This window comes from Crinia signifera, chromosome 2 (genome assembly GCF_055691185.1).
Source record: "Crinia signifera chromosome 2, ASM5569118v1, whole genome shotgun sequence".
Classification (NCBI taxonomy): domain Eukaryota; kingdom Metazoa; phylum Chordata; class Amphibia; order Anura; family Myobatrachidae; genus Crinia; species Crinia signifera.
Window position 1 is genome coordinate 50,501,800 of NC_139218.1, and position 22,724 is coordinate 50,524,523.

The 22,724-nt window shown below is 44.5% G+C and overlaps 2 protein-coding genes across 2 annotated transcripts in view; both read right to left on the reverse strand.

Moving 5' to 3' along the window:
• LOC146059645 (caspase-1-A-like) overlaps positions 1 to 1,572 on the reverse strand; it is a 39,971-nt gene extending 38,399 nt beyond the window's left edge. Inside the window, exon 1 of the mRNA XM_083172045.1 lies at positions 1,128 to 1,572. Coding sequence (XP_083028171.1) covers positions 1,128 to 1,134 — 7 coding nt within the window. The 5' untranslated portion in view covers positions 1,135 to 1,572. The remainder of the gene's footprint in view (positions 1 to 1,127) is intronic.
• Positions 1,573 to 14,725: 13,153 nt separating this feature from the next.
• The window catches only part of ABHD11 (abhydrolase domain containing 11), a 54,609-nt gene continuing 46,610 nt past the window's right edge, over positions 14,726 to 22,724 (reverse strand). The window contains exons 5-6 of the mRNA XM_083172047.1: positions 15,990 to 16,171; positions 14,726 to 15,299 (exon numbers count right to left, since the gene is read on the reverse strand). Of these exons, the coding sequence (XP_083028173.1) occupies positions 15,161 to 15,299; positions 15,990 to 16,171 (321 nt within the window). The 3' untranslated portion in view covers positions 14,726 to 15,160. The remainder of the gene's footprint in view (positions 15,300 to 15,989; positions 16,172 to 22,724) is intronic.

Consider the following 22,724-nt stretch of genomic DNA (forward strand, 5'->3'; position numbering starts at 1 on the left):
ATGCTTCCCCTTTTCCTGGATCCGCCCCTGCTTTAGGCTACCATGTATGGTATGCCACCCAGCAAGTGCTTCCAGATCCTGCTGGAGGTATTGTCTGCACACACAATGTAAAGGTCAAAATGAAAGTGGAAGCGAGTGTGACTGATCACTGATTATAGAGTTCTCCTTTCTAAATAATTACTCCAGTCACTGATTACGCTACAAAAAAACTCGTCATAAGGTTAATAAACTGGTTTTATTCCTTATACTATAGTTACGGCAGGATATACCGCTGGTACATATTAAAGTAAAGTAACATGTATCAGTACAGAATAAAGCCAACATAACTTGGGGCATAGATAATTTATCGGCTTGGGGCATAGATAATTTATCGGCATCATAAAATGTCACTTTTCTATTTTCTTCCTTAATGAATGCATACAATGGCTATTATTTCATTTCCTGCATAACCCAGGTAAAAAATATTTATTCATCTGCACAACTGAAAAAAAATTCTGTGCAGCAAAAAAATAAAAAATGACAAATAACCGATTTTTCATTTTAACTTCCAGGAAACTGTTGAACTTTGCTTTGATGCCAAAGGTAGAAAACACTTCCTGTCATTAAGAGGTTAATTATATAAAATGTGATTGGTTACTACGAGCAACTTTTTTTATTAGACCACTCTTTAGAATGTACATTCAGAACACAGTTAATAATAAAAGCAGATAAACAGAGGGGAGAGATTGAAGGTGCAGGGTGAGGGTTCAGACAGAAGTAGATGCTATACTGTAACACTGTAATAATACATTAATTCAATACAATAAAATGCAATAAAATCAATGGCGCTGAAAAGGGCGGCACTAACCTGCCCAGGGGTTACCTTCCCTGGGTAAAGAAAGACAGTAAAATACAAAAAACAGGAAAAGCGCCCACTGTTAGGATTTGTTGTTCAAAGTCTTCAAAGTCCATATAAAAAGTTCTCTTTTTATCTCCAGCACAGGTATATGTGAAGAAAATAAAAATAGAGGGAACACAATGTGTAAGTTACACATTGTGTTCCCTCTATTTTTATTTTCTTCACATATACCTGTGCTGGAGATAAAAATACATTAATTCGTTACTATAAGAACCTATATATACATTACCAGACATATTTGGAGTTACTCGCTTGAGCTTCCATGCACAGGAGATGATTACTGGCTAAGATTACTCTTTAGAGGAAGTAGGAAATACTTTGTATGCAAAAAGCAATTGTTTTTAATTGGCTGTTCTGCAAAATGGGAGAGGACTTTGTACGTGCAATACTTTCAGTTTTGTGCAAAAAAACAGGACGTGTAGTATCATGTTACGCTGTTTGGTATGCTGTGTGATGTCTATGTCTGTGTACATTTGCACTAAATGAATTATCTATACAGTGGTTGTCTGTCTGTGCTCTTTACAAGTGTCTTGATTTTGAGATAAATAAATTATCCATGTAATTGTCTAATTAAGGGACCTTACTATAACCTGACACTTATCTATAACCAAAGGGATAGAAAGTAATTTGCTGTGCATTTTTAATCTTTTTTTTTATGTAATCATTACCATTTATATTAACATTTATATATTAAAAGTTAAGTTTTAAATTTAAACAATTTTTCCTGACATATAGGGGGAAATTTACTAAAGGAAATTTGTAAAAAATAGGTGTATTTGTATCCAGAAATACACTTATTTTTGACATTTACTATCCTGAAAATACGCCAATTCGTATGGATAGCACATCGATACGACTACGAATTGCCGTATTTTCGGGATAGTAAATGTCAAAAATAAGTGTATTTCTGGATACAAATACACCTATTTTTTTTACAAATTTCCTTTAGTAAATTTCCCCCATAGGGTGAGATTTAATAGGATGAGAGATTCAGAAAGTGAGAGATTTGGTAAGAAATCTCCAGTTTTTTAAAGCGGCAATCATTTGCCGCTACAATCCTAGACGATCTGACCGACACAGTGACAGCCTACATCAGCTTCTGCGAAGACCTGTGCGTGCCAATCAAAACAGCACGCACCTTCAACAACAACAAGCCATGGTTCAGCGGTCAACTCAGAAAGCTCCGTCGGGCAAAGGAAGAAGCCTATCGCAGTGGTGATATTGTCCTGTACAAACAGGCCAGGAACTCCCTAACATGGGAAATCAAGCTGGCAAAAAAAAGATTCTCAGACAAGCTGGCGAACAACCTGTCAACCAACGACCTCGCATGCCTCTCCTCGCGTCAGCTTGGAGAGGCATGCAAGCTATAACCAACTACAAGATCTCTCAAACCCCCTCCACCATGCACCAGAAACTAGTAAACGATTTCTACTGCAGGTTCGAGAAGGAAGCTACCTGCATTAGTCCTACCCCTGACCGGGGCAAAACGGCTTGCCCACCCTCCTTCCAAAACTGCCACCCCCAGACTCTCCGGATGGACCAAACAGAGGTAGAAGGAATGTTCAAGAGGGTCAACCCTAGGAAAGCTGGAGGCCCAGACAGAGTGTCTCCATCTGCCCTCAAGACCTGTGCAACACAACTCGCCCCTATCTTTACCAGGATTTTCAACACTTCATTAGAAATGTGCAAGGTCCCCACCTGCTTCAAAGGCTCAATTATCATCCCGGTTCCCAAGAGCTCAACTGCGAAAGACCTCAATGATTACAGGCCGATTGCACTAACATCGGTGGTCATGAAAGTGCTTGAACGTATGGTGCTGAACCACCTGAGAGCTGTGACAAATACTCACCTCGACCCCCTGCAGTTTGCCTACCGAGCAAACAGAAGTGTCGAGGATACAGTCAACCTAGGGCTGCACCACATTCTACAGTACCTGGACAGTCCAGGCACCTATGCAAGGCACCTATGCAAGGATACCATTTGTTGATTTCAGCTCGGCATTCAACACTATCATCCCTCACATCCTGGAGCCAAAAGTCCGTTCACTAGGAGTCCCAGAACCTACATGCTCCTGGATCACTGACTTCCTGACTGAAAGGAAACAGTCGGTGAAAGCAGGTGCATTCATGTCAAACACATGCACAATTAGCACCGGTGCCCCACAAGGATGTGTCCTCTCCCCCCTGCTCTTCTCCCTCTACACAAACGACTGCACCTCAGCAGAACAGTCAGTAAAAATTATAAAATTTGCAGACGACACAACGGTTATTGGCCTAATCATGGATGGAAATGAGTCGGCATACAGACTAACTAACTGGTGTATCGGAAACAAACTTGACCTCAACCCCCTCAAAACGGTGGAGATGGTGGTGGACTTCAGAAGGAAACCAAATGCCATGCACCCACTCATAATATCTGACAGAGTAGTGTCGAGGGTCGACTCCTTTAAATTCTTAGGAACAAAGATTTCCTTTGACCTCAAATGGGGTCCCAACATCATTACAACTGTCAAGAAGGCTCAGCAGCGGTTGTTCTTCCTGAGGCAACTCAAGAAATTCAACATCCCGCAGGAGCTGCTGCTCATCTTCTACACTGCCATAGTAGAGTCTGTCCTTTGCTCCTCAATCACAATTTGGTTCGAGGAGCAAACTAGAATGACAGACGAAGGTGGCAAAGAGTGGTGAGGATGGCAGAAAAGATCATTGCGGCGGAGCTCCCCACTGTCCAAGAACTATACCTAGCCAGGGTCAATAAGCAAGCAGGAAAGATCATGGCTGACAAGCTACACCCTGGCATCAACCTGTTTGAACCCCTTCCATCAGGCAGACGTTTTAGGTCCATCCCAGCAAAGACTACAAGAACTACAAAAGGCTTCTTCCCAATAGCTATCCACCAACTAAACAGTATTGAACGTACCAAATACTAACTCGAACTGTTCTAGATATATGTGAAATGTATGTGATGTATGTTTATGCCTCTCTTCCCACCCCCCTTGTGTTCCCTGCTTGATGCTGCACTGTTACCACAAAAAATTCCAAGTATACCTGGCCAATAAAGATGATTCTGATTCTGTTTCTGATTCTGATTTACACTGCAAAATCAAAACTGGTTTTGCAGTGTAAATGTTTGCCGCTTTAAAAAAAACTGGAGATTTCCTACCAAATCTCTCACTTTCTGAATCTCTCATCCTATTAAATCTCACCCATAGGGTGACATTCTATGGAATGAGAGTTGTGTTTTTTGGCGATTTTTACTCCAAAAAAACGGCTAAATCGCATTTTTCCGTGAATTCGCATATTTAATGTGATGCGAAAAGGTCCCTAAATCGCATATTCTTTGCGATAAGTCATGCGTACTGAAAGTGCGTTAAAAATTCGCACTTTTATCGCATCCAGATGTTTTCCAGTAGAAAAGTATACAATTCGCTTATTTAATGGAATGGGATTTTGCAAATCGCACTTTTAAGGTGTCTAATAATCGCCATTTTTTCAGACCAGGTTCTGATATGCGAGTTGGCCAGAACCCTGCACAGATCATTGAGATAAAAAAACAGGTACCCCGTCCAAGGCTGACCAGCCACGGTGCTCATGTTACGGCCGGGGGATCTTATGTAAAAAGTGTCCCCCGGCTGTGGCATGACACTGCGGGCTGTTGGAGCCCGGTGCTGGTTTCAAAATACGGGGGACCCCCAGATTTTTTGTCCCCCGTATTTTTGAAACCAGGACCGGTCCCAGAGTCCGGGGCTGGTTTCAGAAATACGGAGGACCCCTACACTTTTTGGCCCCCGTATTTTTGGAACCAGGTCCGGCTCAATGAGCCCGGGGCTGGTTATGTTCAGCAGGGGGGACCCCACGCAATTTTTATTTATTTTTTTAATACAAACCCAAAATCGCACATAAGCTCAAATTCGCACATTTTCATGCCTAAACATTGCACATTTTCATGCCGAAAAATCGCCCATTATTGCACTCAATCGCACTTTTTAGCCTCTAATGCGCATCCCATTAAATATGCGAATTATTACAAAAAAATTCGATTTCTGAAAGTGCGAAGAGCGGCGATGTGGAGTGCGAAAAATATATGCGCTTTTCTCTTAGCCCATAGAATGTCACCCATAGTTTCTCCCAATACACTTGTGCTACTTACGGGTATATATTATTAAGGAGTGCCCCCACACATGAGTCTTCTTTTTCTTCTGTATATTTGCATGTTCTTCTGATTCAGGGGAGCACCGCCAGCCTTGTAAATAGAAATTTGAGGCTCTCTCAAATCAAAATTACTATAGGACCTGGTAACCATCTAATTATCCACTCCACTTTTCAAAATTGACATAACATTTACAAATGTCTTAGTGGAGACGCCAGTGCGGGTTTCAACCAAAAAACTTTCTGATGTCTGTGTATATAAATGATATCTCTGTATTGTATGCGTAATGAAAATAATAGATGGTTATTGATGCGGAAGTTTCCAATGGGTAAATAACATGCTGGTAGGTGATGTATGAAAGTTACAAGGCACATGGGGGCTATTCATGATTGCTATTGGCCTGTTACACATTCTGAAACACTTGTTTACATATGTGGCTGCCGACTATTCAGCAGACTCTGCGCGCTGACAGTTTGCCTGCAGTAATGCCATGATATGATGCTGTTGGTTCGGTTCTTGGATAAATGGCAGACAATGTCTATGTCAACAATCACTAGGTCGACCACTAATGGTCAATAGTGAGTTAAATATGATCTACATACTTTGGGTCGACAGTGACAGGTCGACACAAGCAAAAGGTTGACATGAACATGGTCGACACATGAAAAGTTTTTGTCTATGTCGACATGGACACCGGATGAGTATACCGCATCCCCTCGTATGGCCCGCTGCACTTGCCATGCTTTGGGCATGGTGCCTCGCTGTGCTTGGCACACTATTATATTTCATCTCCATGCCCACTGGGATGGTAAAGTTTGAACAAGTCAGTAAAAAAAAGAAAAAATCATATAAAACTTGTGCCAACCTTTTCACGTGTCAACCATGTTATGTCAACCTTTTGCTTGTGTCGTCCTTCTGGCAATGTTGACCTAGAGTATGTCGACCCTTTTTAGGTGTTAACCTACTCACAGTTGACCATAAGTGGTCAAACTAGTTATTGCCGATCTGTCATCCGGATACGGTTGGTTAACGGAGAACCACTTTTTGTATGGGAAGGAGGACCAGGTTGCCTAGACTGCACTGGATGCCTCCATCAGTGCCATGCGCACACTCAGGTACTGGGTACTCAGCAGTGACCGGGATTGTGGCCACAGCAGGTTTTTCTATCTGATGCAACAACTCATGGCAAGTGGGCTTATAGTTGAAGTTGGTCTGTAAACACAATGGGCCCGATTCAGAGGTGTAAGTGGAGCAGAGCGCCCAGCTGCATCTATTGGTGGTCGCCTGTCTGTGACTTGAGGCAAAGGCCACAACAAAGCACTTCCCATTTGTACATCCGAATGTGCAAGGACTGTTAGCATCCGTACATGCTGTAATACCAATCAGGGCGGATAAACAGAGGAAGGGGCCCGTGTGTAGACACATTCTAGTGCACTGTACAGCTTTGTGTGTGCTTTAAACACTGCCCGCACAAACACACCGCGAATGTCCCCACAGGCATGCGAATGGATGTTTTGCATAAACGTCCATTCACAGCTTGCGTGCGGGGAGGAAATCATTTCATAGTCGCCGACTATCAAATGATTTCTACAGTGCACTCTCTGGTGTCTTATACCTGTGTGCTCTCTGACATCGGCTGCCTGCCCCCACACCCTCGCTGAATTACCATGGGAACGCCAAGCATTTTCATGGGAACGCTCATGAAACACTGGGCATTACCATGGGTGCAGCCCCTCCCCGCCACCCCCTGCCCTGTCCCATGTGAACAGATCAGCGACTATGCCGAAGTCGCCGCATCTGTTTGGCCAGGGACCTTGCACATGCGCACACATCAGTATGCACATGCACAGATGGAAAACATCGCTCCGCCGTGCGAACGTGGAGGAGTGATCAATTCAGAATGACTCCTATGTACATATATGTGTAAAGTGAAAGGCTTGTACTGGCAACGTAAATATATCATGGATGGATCCAAAATAGTGCCAGAACTATGGGCCTGATTCAGACCTGACCGCACGGCTGTGAATGTGCAGTGGCCAGTGTTCAGTTAAGACAGTGCCCTGCCACCTTGTGAATTAATGTGGCCGCAGCCGTGTAATGTGCCCGCAGCCGTGCAAATATGTCCAAAAGCCATCGTAATAGGCTAAAATCTAATGATATTTACACTGGCCATAACCCATCGCAATGGAACAAGGCCTTTCAGGGCTGGAGTTGACATCACACACCCTCCACTAAAACACTCAGGCACGCCAAGCCAGGGCCGGCGCCACCACTAGACAGCTTTAGGCATTGCCTGGGGGCGCTGGCCACTGGAGGGCGGCACTTGGGCATGTGTCCCCCCCCCACCCTGGAGCCAGGTGAGCTGCAGCAGCGCCCGTACCCCCCCACACACACACTCATGGAGTGAATCGGTAGCCTCCCCACCGCCGTAGAGTGGGTGAGCGGTAGGGCTGATCAGAAATCCTCCCTGACACCTGTGGAGCGGTGACTCGACAGTGGCCACAACTCTCCTACCCCCGTGGAGCATGTGTGCGGTGAGGAGGCCCGTCGCCCCCCACTGAGCGGGTGAGTGGTGGGGCGCCCCTTCCCCCCCCTCCGCCTGGGGCGCTGCAATGAGTTGCACTGGCCCTGCGCCTAGTGGTTTCCCGGACACTCCCAGCATTTTACTAGGCATGCCTGCATTTATTAGCCCTCCCACTAGAGGTCGGTTTCCACCCTCCAGACGCCTACTTCCCGTCAATCACCTTAGATATGACTACTCCATCTGACGACGTTTCAGTTTATTAACTGTTTTCAAGTCAATATATATATATGGGTTGGGATCATTTGGTCTATTGCATTATGGTAGAAAGTCATTAGGTCGAATCCATTAGGTCGACATGCTAAAAGGTCGACATGATTCTAGGTCGACATGGGAAAAGGTCGACATGATTTTAGGTCGAAAGGTCATTAGTTCGACAGGTCATTAGTTCGACAAGGTCATTAGTTCGACATTGTCTATGTCGACATTCACAAGGTCGACATGGGGTTTTTCACTGTTTTTTTACCTGAATGTCAACACAGTCGACATGGACACAGTTTAAAGTGCACTGCATCCCCTCGCATCGCTCGCTGCGCTCGCGATGCGTCGGGCACGGTGCCTCGCTACGCTCGGCACACTATTTTATTCTCCCACCACGCCCTAGTGGATGGTAGGGCATGAAATACTGTGAATGTCGACATAGACAATGTCGAACTAATGACCTTGTCGAACTAATGACCTGTCGAACTAATGACCTTTCGAACTAGAATCATGTCGACCTTTTCCCATGTCGACCTTTTAGCATGTCGACCTAATGGATTCGACCTAATGACTTTCTACCATAATGCAGTAGACCAAATGACCGCATCCCATATATATATATATATATATATATATATATATATATATATATATATATTTTTTTTTTTTTTTTTTTTTGAATTCCGCACTCCCAGCCAGCATTGAAAAATAATATGGGGTGCTCCTTTAAGGCAACACAGTGTGTCCCAAATGTAGAGCAGGGTAGGATATGGTTAATCCAATAAGGGCACTCACCAGAGTGTCATCATGAAAGATTTATGGTACATTACCAGTCAAAAAAAGCGGTGTAGGTCTACGTTTCGGCCACCAGGTGGTCTTTCTCAAGACACATCAGCAGTTGACGTCTTCAAAGCACAAGAGTCAGGATACATATATATATATATATATATATACATACATACATATATATACATACATACATATATATACATACACATACATACACATACATACACACACACACACACACTTCCCTGGCACTTTGGTGTCACAAATCTGGGTTACCTCCTTAGGGGTGAGTCCATTCTATACGGTCGCAGGAAAGTAGGCGGCACACAAAAGGATCCAAATTTATTAAGAAAATTCCTTTTATGTGGTCACCTAAGTTTACCACACCCTATACCCCTTACACAAATCATTCAACACAACAGTAACCCCCTAATACTGTACTTGCTTCTTACACATTATGCCACATGGAATGAGCCAAAATTCACACCGACTGAGCCAAAATTCACACTATGGCACATAGTTTGAGTAAAAATTCACGTTATGCCACATGGATTGAGTCAAAATACAGACTATACCAAACGGATTGAGCAAAAATTCACAATATGCTCCCCCCCCCCTTTAACCGGCTATATTGTTTAACCGGCTATATCTTCGAAACCAACTGACTTATTTACATCAGACCAGTATCACGTTGAAGAACTTTTGAGTGGGCCTCAAATGATTTTGGTCCAGTGAAACTGGGCCGTTTGGTTCCTGAGAAATCTGCCCTCAAAGAACATGAACAGCCATGAAATTACATTTCAGAAATAAACAAATCGGTTTACCCGCAATATCTCTGGAACCATTTAACCCATATCGACCAGCCTGGTATCAGATTGAAGGCCCAGCGATTTGGGTTCGAATGAGATCCTCAAGCTTCTGTGATGCCGGGGCGGGAACTGGCAGCGGTCGGAACCGGGTGGGGGTCGTTGGAGGTGCTCTCTGCCGCTAAATCCTTTAGGCAAGGCAGGACTCCGGGCAGTGATGGTCTCCCAGCAGAGCTTTACGTTGCGCAGTGGGATCTCATTGGCATGGACCTGCTCGAGCTGTATGAGGAGATGGTGGTGGAGGGCAGAATTTTATCAAAATCCCCTTTGATAAAGCCAGTTGATCTGGCGAAACACATCAGAATGAGACCCTCTCACTTCCAGGATTGGACCCAAGCCACTCTTCATCCTTTATTTCACTCATTGCCGATCTGGACATCCACTCACCAGACCACCACATTTGCCACTGGGACCCCTTCTTGAGATCCATCTCCAGGTGAGCCTCCCAACTCAGCCACCTGTTGAGACATTCTCCATCAAAAACACCAGCACGGGACCACTGACAGAGTTCTCGCCAGGTGGGCTTACACATCATAGCCACCTGTTCAAGTCAAGTCCCCCCCGGGCCATTTTGAGGACTAGCCAGCCGTCTGTTGCCACAACCTCCATCGAGGACAACAGCACGGGACCACTGACAGAGATTACTCCAGGTAGGCGTATCCATCCAAGCCACCTGTTATAGTCAAGTCCCCCCTGGGCAACTTTGAGGACCACCATCACCCTTGGACATATTCAGGTGTATTACCACCACGGTCATCCCAAGGAGGATATCCCCTGGGACCATCTTGCCCCATCCCAAAAGCCACGGCTTGCCCCAGATCCCCCCCTCAGAGATTGGACCCCCAACTTCCGCCACCTCAACCCCATCCATCTCTTGCGCCCCTGTCTGGATCTTTCCAGCACCACACATTCCAAACAGTGGAAATACAATTTATTGGCCACGGTAAAGTGCACTTACCATCAGGACTCGGATTCAAGTCAGATCCAAGTTGCACAGTAGCTGGGATCTGAACCAATACCAGTGCCTGTCAGTCCCCTAGGGTTCTACCCATTGCAGTGGAGAACAAAATGCCTCCTTCGCTGAGGGAAGGGATGATCATGATCTTGTAAAAGCGTAAGGGGGAGAGATGCGAGCTGAAAAATTGGAGGCTCATCTCTCTCCTGAACATGGACTACAAGATCCTCGCCAACCGGCTGAAGGCTGTCATTGGGCAGATCGTTCATCCAGACCAAACATGTGGCACTCCGGGCCGCAGAATCGCAGACAGCCTTGCCCTCTTCAGAGACACGGTCCATTACGTGAAAGACTGTAATGTGCGCAGATCAGACTTGATCAGGAAAAGACCTTTGACCATGTCTCCCATGAGCTGATAGGCAAGGTACTGTGTAAATTTGGTCTTGGTGAGCTATTCTGTTCTTATGTTAACCTGATGTACTGTATCTTGATATCCACAGCTCGGTGTTGGTGATCGGCTGGAAGACTGACCCCTTTCCGGTCTTGTCCGGGGTCAGACAAGGCTGCCCTCTTTCACCTCTTCTTTTTGTTTGTGTTATGGAGCTCTTCGCTGTATCCATCAGACAAAATCCAGAGATCAGAGCGATCACCGCACCGTGTCCAGACCACCTAGAGGCCAAGTGTTCGCTGTACATTGATGACGTCACTGTGTACTGTGCAGACCAGAGATTGGCGACGGCACTCGTCCAGACCTGCGAAGACTTCGGCTGTGCTTCAGGAGCAAATGTCAACCTTGGGAAGTCAGAGGAAATGCTCTTTGGAAAGTGGCACCTGTCGTCATCCTCTCCATTCCCATTCACCATCAAGCCAGACCTCATCAAAATCCTGGGGGTCTGTTTCGGGGGAGATGGAGCGGCCCTGAAGTGCTGGGATGAAAGACTGGCAATGATGCGTCAAAAACTCGGACTGTGGAGTCTCAGAGACCTTACCATCGAAGGGAAAACACTTGTGCTGCGGATTCTTCCCATTCTTCAGTACACTGCCCAGGCCTGGCCACCTCTGGCCATGATCTGCCAGGCCATCACACGGGCCGTGTTCCACTTCATCTGAGGCTCCAAAATGGACATAGTAAAGCAGATTGCTATGTACAAAGATCCCCTCAAAGGTGGCAAAGGCATTCCAGACATTCCAACTATGCTGAGAGCCTTCTTTGCATGTAACTGTATCCGCAGAACTCTTATTGACAATTGTACCTGCTCTGCGGGGAACTCCATGTCCCGCTTCTTCCTCCTACCAATGTGGAGGACCCTTAAATGGGACAAGTGGGACAGCTCCATTCCTTACAACTGGACTACCCCATGGTTCTACCTAGATGTGTCCAAGTTTGTGAGGGAACACCACTTGGAGGGTGTCACGTTCTTAAAAGCACCAGCTGCAGAGTATCGTAAGCTGGGTGCTTTAACGTTTGAGGTTGTATCCACGACAGAATAGAAGAAACAATGAAGATAAAATATAATGGATTTAATAAAGATATTGCAAACAGTGATAATGATGGTATAAACAGTACATGGCAAATATGCAAATATAAAGTCAATTGTCCAGTAGATTATTATAAAAGATGATGAAGCTTGGTACTTGAGGAATATTGTAATATAGTCCGAGGAGTGGACATGAATATAAAACCAGATGATTGGATGATTTGAAGAATGAATGACGATTGTATTGCAGATTGGATGATTGGATGAGGATTGGATTGAAGATTGGGTTTTAAGGATTGGAGGATTGGATGGTTGGATGATTGGTTGAAGATTGAAAGATTGGTTGAAGATTGGATGATTGGTTGGAGATTGGAAGATTGGATGATTGGTTGGAGATTGGGAGATTGGATGATTGGTTGAAGATTGGATGGTTGGTTGAAGATTGGATGATTGGTTGAAGATTGGATGATTGGTTGAAGATTGAAAGATTGGATGGTTGGTTGAAGGATAATAAATGAAGAATAAATGAAGAAGAGTTGTCCTTTGCTGTATAAGGTCGTGGCTGCTGCCAGAGGTAACTGTGGAAGTAACCGTCGGAGAATAGCAAGGTGAGACCCCTTAGAGGACCTGACCTTGCGTGGTCCACATTGGTGGTAGGCAGAGTCCGGTGGTACATGAAGCAGTGAACAGCCAGCAGGATCTCTTCAGGGAGAAGCTCAGGATAGTAGCGAGTAACTACAGAGCCAGGTATGAGCAATGATGCTGCGGGGTTGACATAATTGTACTGACTGCCGGACTAGCCTAAGCAGTCAGTACTTACCAGGTGAGCTGTGCCGGGATTGGTCAGGCAATCAGACAGTGAGGCGGAGCCGTGCAGGAGAGGCTGGGGAAACCAACAAGATGGCGCCCGCCAGAGAGGGTGACAGATTCTAGCCGGCCCTGATTGTACGCAGCTGCGCAAGCACCGGCCTTCACTCAGATGCTAGCCAGGCACAAACACACATGGCGGTACGCCACTCATGCCCTGCATGGAACTGGAGCACAATACACCGGTGTCACCACGCGGTGACAGCGCGGCCACATGTATCCCCGTGGAGCCAGAGACATGAGTAGAGGTGAGCGCCATGGTTCTAGTGTACCCAGAGGGTCCAGGGCTAAGCACAGCACAGGGGTTTTGGGTAAACGCCATGGTGGATGTGACAGAGGGATTGAAACCCAAATTGTGGAAGCCTAAAACTGTCTACAAGCTCATCAGAGCCAAAGATGTTATGGAACCGATTTCCCTTCAGCAACTGTCAAGTTTGTCTGGGAGTATGTGGCCTCCAAAAGGCTCACAAATAGACATAAGGACATTTCATGGATGGCCATCCAGGGGGGCTTGCATCACCGGTCATTCATGCACTCCCAAAACTTGTGTAGGTATAGACATTGCCATGCGCCTTTGCTGGGACTGCGCCTACGCACAGTTGTTGCTGGATGCCCTTAAGACTGAATTTAAAGACTCTGTGCCCAGGAACTGTCTTTTGTACCTTTTGGTACTTTATGGACTATTCCCAGGCAGCCACACATATGGGGCGACCCAGGAAGCCTGGTGCCTTATAAACTGTGTTAAGGATGCTTTGTGGTTTGCCAGAAATCATACTCCTCATACTGCGGAGGGAGAGAATGTCCGTTCAGGACTGCCGCAGGCTGGTTCACAGCCTGCTCAGAGACTATTCCATCCGGGATAACCCTGAGGAAGAAGAGGACTAAACACCCCCTTCTTCCGGTCCTCTCCCCTTGTTTGGACTGTTTTACAAGACTTTGGGACCGTGTCCCCTTCCCCCTCACTTCAAAATGTCTGTTGTTTTGTTGATGTCTTTCTATTTATTGCCCTCCCTTATATGTGTCTGTCTGGTCAATAAAGCTTCGGGCATGTGATTCCCCCTCCCTCACCCCCTCTACCCCCCACACTCATAGTCTTGTATACTGTTTTGTACTGTTAATGTCAGAATGCATAGTGCATAGTATAGCCTATAGTGTAATTTGATGCTGTATGTTGTAATATGCACTATAATGTTTGCATGTGTACTGTGTTTTGGCTTGTGCTGCGACACGGTATAAAAGTTTCAATGTTATTGTCTGTTTTTTGCTTTCTTTATGTAGATAAAAGGTTTTATTTTTTCAATCAAAAAAAAAGAGGGGTGCCAAAAGCATATATTTGCAGCTGGGCCTACCACACACCACTGTGTCCATTATTTCATTTATTAGTATGTAATGTTATGTCATAAAAAATGTTAAGGATATAGGTTAATTCAAACTTTTGGATGGAAAATTTAGGAACATATCTCCCTCCTTCCTATGGGAGTGAAAACCCTCCGGAGTATACAAGTCATCATAATAAATTAGAGATGCAGCCATACCCAATGTCAGCTCTGCCACTTCCCCCATTACTGCCCTCATCATTTCCTGATGAAGGCAGGTCATTATAAAACTATAGTCCATGAGCTAGTTATTGGAGATAGATCACTGAAATATGGCTTTATAGTGATGTGATAGGGATAAGAAACAGGTCTAACATAGAGCTATGCTTGTAGTTTACCCAAAGTAAAAAAAAAAAAAAAAAAAAAAATAAAGTTGGAAGTCATCAGGCAATAATGTGGCTGTACCATAAACTGTATAAACAAATCTTCAGGAGGCCTAGGTATAACAGTAGCCACCCAGAAAGCATTCTCTGACCATATAAGAAAGTGCACAGCTCTTGAAAGCAAAGCCCCAACATCAGGTTAACAGAAGCAGGACAGACTACTCTGGATGGACAGATGAATGCAGTTGTAGGCGTATTGCATTATGTTTATTATTGAAATACCACATGCCCTTAATACATCAATTACAAATACAATATCAGATAATACATTAGATGAATAGTAAATATAAATTAGAGCCAAAAGACTATTTCAGATACATTTAAATACCCTAGAACTTAAAAAAAAAATGAAATTGTCCACTTCTAGTATTTTTCTGCAGAAGTCTACTGGCACCTACTGCCAGGATAACCGAATTATATTAAGACAGGTTATAGGTGACACACTGGTAAAATGGTGGCATACATCCATAGTTTTTTCAACAAAATTAAAATCTAAATACCCCTGTTTGTAAACAATTTGTTACATATAAATACATAGAGTCTCTCCAGCTGTGGTGATGGCAAAGCAATGATAAAGTAGTGCTGCTCCTCATGGGCGGGATCTAAGCCGGATACTCATGTTATGTTGTCTCTATAAAATTGCAGATGGCTTTGAGGAACTCCTGTGTCTGCTCCGAGTGCACCCAGTGCCCGGCACCCTGAATGTACTCCACACTCGAAGCCGGGAAGAGACGTTCTATATCAGGATAATTTTCTGAACTATTAACACAAAAACGATAATATTTTTAAAGCAAACATAATTTACAAGGCAAAACCAAACCTGGTTGAACGATAGCTAATTAGACCACTTGTGGTTCCTTCACACCTCTATATCTAGCCAATAATTTAAAATGGAACTTCTAGCTGGTTGTAATAAACTATATGAAATATTGATTAATGATAAGCTTATTAGCATACTGGTCATCAATTACAGATAAGGCTTGACCATTGGAAACAAACTGGTCAGAGAGAGGCTTGGCATCAGGCTACCCCCTATCCCTCCAAGGCATAGTACATATACCCCTTAGTTCCAGTTAATATTTAACAATTTATTCATTTCTATACATTATCATCTGTATATTATTATATCAATTTGTTTAAATTAGTATAATTACCTAATCCAGTGGTTCCCAACCCTGGTTCTCGAGTACCCCCAAAAGTGCACGTTTTCCAGGTCTCCACCCAGAATCACAGGTGAAGTAACTAGCTCCACCTGTGGATCTTTTAAAATCTGTGTTTGAATGTCACCTGTGCACCTGTCGGGTGACCTGCAAAACTTGAACTGTTGGGGGTACTTGAGGAGCAGGGATGGGAACCACTGATCTAATCTATAGCTGTGACTAGGCCAGTTCCTTTCTTGCCATCTTGAACAAGCTGCATTGCACAAAGCCCCTACTCTCTAGCAATCACCTGATGTATGGGGAATTTGCCCCACCCAGGAACAGGGCAGGCCCAGGATAAGTAGTATGAAACTCAGGGAAGTTGAGCAGATCGGATAGATGATTTGCAATAGCCTCTAGGTTCACTCTCCACTTAAAATGGTCATTTTCTTGCACCAAGTTAGTCAGCAGAAACTGTCGTATTGATGGTTCCTGCAGATAAGCCAAAAAATGCAAATTAGTCAGCAAAAGCCTGAATTCATATCAAGTAATGACTTTGTGGGTAGCTCATCAGATCAACCTGCTACTACTACTACTACTACTACTACTACTACTACTACTACTGCTAGCAAACTGCAACATTTTGCTAGAACAATGTTAGTTATGACACTTGCCATGTTCCTACAGCCTGGTGCTCATAGGCGAATTTAGAAATAGGATAATGGGTGGTCCCAGATCCAACTAATCATGGTGCAGGGACCCAACAGCGGCAATGCCGCATGATGAAAAATGGGCGTGGCCTCAGAAAAGGAGGCGTGGTATTACACATTATACCACACACCGTAATGCCCATTATAGCAAATGCCATTATGCCCGTTACACATAATATTGCACTTCATAGTGCCCGATAAACATTATTCCGCATTGTAATGCACTCCATAATGTCCGTTACACATTATTCTGCATGCTGTAATGCCTACTACATATTTTGCCAAGCACAATAATGTCCATTACACATAAGGCCACACACCATGATGCCCATTACACATTGTGCCTCACACCATGATGCCCATTACACATTGTGCCTCACACCATGATGCCCATTACATATTATCTCAAGTGCCGCTTACCTACATGCTCAATGCCTGGGGTTACATGCTCGATGCCAGGGGCTTTATAAATCGATGCCAAGGGGGTATAATGCCCTGTGTCAAGGGGTTTCATGTTTATTGCCAAGGGGGATTGCATATTTGTTGCCACAGGGGAGTAAAATGCTCATTGCCAAGGGGGACTAAAATGTCACACTGTCCTGCTCTAAATCTGACAGCCGGGAAGCGCACAGCTCTCTGCCCGGCTGTCAGTGCTTTATTGACAGGTGGTATGTCTAATGGGTGGCCTTGTGCACCCCCGGACCACCCCTTAGATTTGCCTATGCTAGTGCTATATTATTAAACTGTGAAGAAACTGCACCATGATGATCATCCTCTGTAAATGAACGGGCTCTACGCTTTCGGAAACTACTCTATTAAAGCTTAATACATTTTTAGAAAATCTGCAACATTTAAGTAGCTTAACACATAAAACATATATACAAAACTATACATGCATTCACCATGGAAAACTGCATGCACAGTAATTCTGGGACCTATCGCAGCATGATGCTGACTGCGAATGTGTATGTTATGTAATATGTATTAGTTGTCATTTCGGCTAATATCCTGCACCATTGTGCATATTACACCGGGGATTCCCCATGGATTTATTTTTTTTTGCAAAACTATTTTTATTTTATTTTGTAGCAAAGAAATATTACATCCAACAATGGACGTTCACAATACAGAAGAAAGCATATATGAACATAGATCTCAAAAAGTTGTACAGAAGACAAGTGGACTATACATGTGATAGAAGAGTCCAAAAGATTACATCTTTGGCATTTTCCTTAAATGATGTCTTAGGGGCCCATTTATTAAAAATCACAAATAAATTGTGATTATTAGGTGATAATAACGCCTAATTTCGCATGTATTATTATTCACATTCCTGAACAGGGCATGTGAAAAAACCCTGTTCCTGCGAAATTATCTCCCTGCTCTCCCCCTATGGCTATCGCAAATGATATCACTTGTTGTGGCTACGCATGCCCAGCTGCAGGGAGGAGAGGGGGTGGGGACTGGAGAAGCCAGCCAAAGAAAAAAAAATGGCGGCAAGTGTACATATGAAAAGTAGAGCAGTAGGCAATGAAACGCTTTTAGTTAAACACCCGACACAGATCTTTAGACAAAACGGAGCATGCTGCACTTTGGTATGCACATAGACTGTGCTCTTTGAAGAGCTCCTGTGATTAGGATGCAGGGCAGGAGGGGGGAGAGTGGGTGACAGGTGACAGCTACAATACACTCTCCCTCCCTGCCTGTCTGTGATGTACAATCCACAGCAGGAGGGGAAGAGCGGAGGATGGCTCTGTAATGATCTCTCCCTCTGAGTTCACACAAAGGTCACTTCTGACAGCCTCTGCGGTGCTCTGTGGATGGCAGGAGGGGGAGAGGGGGTGTTTGACGGAGCTGCAGCTCTATCCGCCACCTGAAGCTGGCGTTAACATTATAAGCCACTCTGCGCTTTTTTTTTTTACAATTCAAGGTTAGTAAATTGGAGCATATCACATTTCTTATTACAATTATGGGAAATGCGATATGCTTTCTAAAAAAATGCGATAATTGGGCTTTGGAGGAGAATTTTGCGAATTCTCCTCCAATTTCACTTTAGTACCTTTAAGTGAAACTAAAATAATGTGAAAAGAGTGTGAAAACACCCGTTTTCACATAATTTTAGTAAATATAATGTTAAGAAATGTGCCCCTAAGGCTGTGCAACTTTTATGACTTTTATGCGATTGGGTATATAAATCCCTTGTAGTAGAAATAACAGCATATGGATAGAAAAACAAGGTGTAAATCCGCATATCCATCTAAGGAGCAATAAGCAATATAGACTAAAGGAAAATAAATGAACAGGGTTTAGGACAAAGAGGGGAGGGGGGTGGGGATACACAGGACAAGTCCAAACATAGCAGATGTAACACATATGATTCTCATCAGCACATTATAACATTCAGTAGTATAGTGGTTCAGCAGGATGTCTAAACAGCATATCAAGGCGTAGAGTAGCAGTGAACCTAGGGATGGCCATCGTTGCCATCGATGGTTGCCATTGATGGTAATTGTGCAACTGGCCATCGATATGTTTGAAATAGGCAATGGATGACCATCGATAGGTTTACCTATCGATGGTCATCCAGTTTGGTTGACTGATTGGCCTGTGGGCCAATTAAAACATGGGGGCGGGGCTCCGCAGGTGCTGGAGCAGAGCTATGTTCTCCCCCATCAATGGCAAAAGTATTCAACATCGGCCATAAACCATCAACCAAACCATCAATGATTTCAAATCATTGATGGCCATCTCTAAGTGAACCTAGCAGCTCTAATATAACAACTTTAACCACTTATTTGTCAATAGAAACCAACTTGTAGTCTCAAAAATTTTCTGTATACGGGTCTGGATGGATTGAGCCAAGCTCAGAATATTTCTTGTAAAAATGTAATGTGCCCTTCTCGACATCCAACACGAGAGCCTGTCGCTCATAAAATAGTATATTGAGCATTGCCTTTTTTAGTTCAGTAATGGAAGGAGACCTCTTACTTATCCAATGTGTAAGGATTAATTTCTTGGCTACAGTCAAGATAATCGTTAATACCGGGATAATCTGTGACTAGGGATGCCAATCCCGGGGCATTTTTTCAATCTCGGAATTTGGGATTGAAAAATGCCCAATCCCAGGATTCCCGGGATTGGCTTCCCTAGGAAAAAAATCCCGCCACGGCCGCACAGCCGGGCTGATGGAGCCAGGGCAGGTGAGCAAGCCAGACTGATGGAGCCAGGGCGTGTGGGCAAGCCAGGCCCAGGCTGGGGGCGGTCCGTGTGGCTCAGGACGGAGCAGTGTGGCCTGCGCAGCGTGACCTCTGACCTGGTCACACTACGCAGAGCCACACTGCCGGGGACGCAGTCAAATCCCCAAATCCCGGGAATTGCAGGATGTTTTTGTAACCACAGAGTATATACAGTGTTAACATAATTGATCAGCTTGTCCCAGAATAATCTGATCCTCCCACACTCCCAGAAATGATAATAATATGAGGCATTAGACCTTTGGCATTTATAGCAGCATCCAGTATCACTGAGGACAAAGCGAGCTCGTTGTACAGGAGCAACATACACACTGTGTAAGAATTTAATATGTGTCTCCTGCAATGCAGCAGACTGCAAATATTTCATTTTAAAAGGCAATTTAGTAAATAAGCCAGGCAGTGCGGGAAGGGGGTGCCGGAAGTCTGACCGGCAGTCAGGAATCCGACAGTCATTACACAGATGTCGTAATCACGACTGCTAAAAGACGGGCAACGGCTATTCTCCATCATGGGGTTCAACGACCCCCATAGAGGGAGAATAAAATAAAATATGTGCCTGCAAGGGGCTTTGTTGCGCCACTCCCCCCCCCCCCCCCCCCGAGTCCCCACGGTTGGGATTCCAACATCGGGCTAATGACTGTCCGAATCCTGACTGTCGGTGTGCTATACCACACCCTGGGAAGGTCAGGGACATCCGTAGCCATCTAGTATATAATTGCCGTTAATATGATCTCCTAGCAACAATAAGAATAGAATATTGATATAGTATACGACAGCACACATTCAGCGCTTAGTAATGACATTGGGGGTGGCTGAGATTGTGGGTACTTATGTATTAGCAGGGTGCCCCTTACGTAGTTTGCGTAGTGGTGTATTGAGAATACCAATACACCACTATGCTGGCTACGTAAACTACGTAATTTAGGTAAATTACGTAACTGGAGCTGTGCTAATACATAAAGGATCGTATCCCCACTATCCACGTCATACCCCCAGTGGCCACGTGGGCGTGGAGTTAATCTTAGAAAGTGTGGTGAGCGCAGCAAGCCACCGAGCCCCGCCAGGGGGTGTGGATACGCACCCCCTGGCGGGGCTCGGTGGCTCGCTGCGCTCGCCACACTTTCAAAAGTTAACTCCACGCCCACGTGGACACTGGGGGTATGACGTGGATAGTGGGGATATGATTGTGTTAGTGCGTGTTGCGTGTGTATGTGTGTAGTGTGCATTATACTTACCATCCAGGATGTCCCCGGCGCCTCCATTACTCGGCTCCCTGCATCGGGTCCGCCATGACAGTCATTAGCATAGTGCCGCTGGGGGAGCAGGGAAACCATGTTATGCTCCCCCAGCGGTGACTATGCTGAATTACGTCCAATGCTGCAGTGACGCGCCGGCCACGGCTGAATCCCCGCCGCCCACCCTGCCGCCCGTCGTTCACTGTCCAACCCGCCGGCCGCCGCACGAGTAAGTGAAGCCCCCACCTCTGCCCGGGCACCACTGATTTCACGCCGCCCGTCACATATTAGCTGGGTGCCCGGCAATGGCTATGCTGACAACGTAGCCAAAGCTACGTTGTCAGCTAGCGTAGCCGGGTGCCCGGCTAATACATAAGTACCAGATTGTGCAAAGTGGTGAGATTGCAGATACATGAAAAACTGGCGATTAGACAGAGTATATTTCTCTACTAACTTTGAGTATGGATAAACAGTGCCACCTGGGTCAAATATGTTTCGAATGCTGGATAAGCCATTTTCCCTCCAATTGAGAAATTCAATGTTCTCAAGGACAGGAAGAAATTGGGGATTACCCCCAAAAGGTAGTAAATGGGGAGCTAGTATAGCGTCTGTTCAGTGTTTTATTCATCTTTCTCCAGGCTCCATATGTGTCCAGTAGGGGATCTCTAACTGGTTTGTGGATAATTTTAAGAATGGCTGAATTGTAGTAATGTGGGGGAGGTAGACACTTTCAAGGGCATTCGTACTGCAATTGCAGCAGTTATGGCGGCTAGTCTTAACCCTACTGTGCCAAATATGCTTTTGAGGTTGGATGCAACCAAAGCATTCGATATGGTATCTTGGCCATATCTTTATGAGAAACTGGAATGAAGGGGATTTGGCTCAAAATTCCATAATACCATCAAATTTTTCTATAACCAGCCATCCACACTTCTACTGATAAATGGCACTGTGGGGGAGGATATCGAAATGACTAGAGGCACAAGACAGGGTTGTCCCCTCTAGTATTTGCTTTTTAATTTAGCACTGGACCCTATGTTCAAAGGCTTGGGCGATGAGGAGATAAAGATATCTGCTTTTGCAGATGATGTTCTTCTGTTTATTTCTAGACCTAGGAGGACCCTTGGGCAGTTGATGGATCATATCAGGGAATTTGGATCGGTATCTGAGTTTGAGGTGAACTTTGATAAATCTACAGCGCTTTATTTAAAACCAGGTTACAAACGCCCAGTTTGGTATCGGGAGACTCCTATTAAATGGACAACCAAAGCCATTACCTACTTGGGGATACAACTCCCCAAAAATCTGACTACTTTTGTACACCCTTAACCTAAAAACTATAATTCAAAGTATGAAAGATGACACGGAACGCTGTCATCATTTGAACCTCTTTTATTTAGGTCGAGCAAATTTGGTTAAGATGATTTTATTCCCTAGAATTTAGTATCCACTCCAATCTCTCCCGATTCTACTGACTAAGAAAGACACTCAAGAGATAAATAGTTATATTTGTACATTCATTTGGAATGGTAAGAGAGATAGAACTAGTATGATAAAATGACAACAACTTAGATCCAACGGTGGTGTTAATTTACCTAATATCACAGAATACAGCTATACTTCCCACTTGCGTAATATACGTGACTGAATTCACGGGAACAGCATGTACTCTAATACCACCATTGAGACAGCTTTCTTAAATGGCCATACTCTCATTCTCTTTTGCATTCACACAAAGAAGAAATTCCCGTGCTAATTCAGGATAATCCGCTCTTGATGTCTACACGTTTGGTGTGGCACATACTACAACATTAGCATTCTATAAATTTACATGTCTCATTGTTTC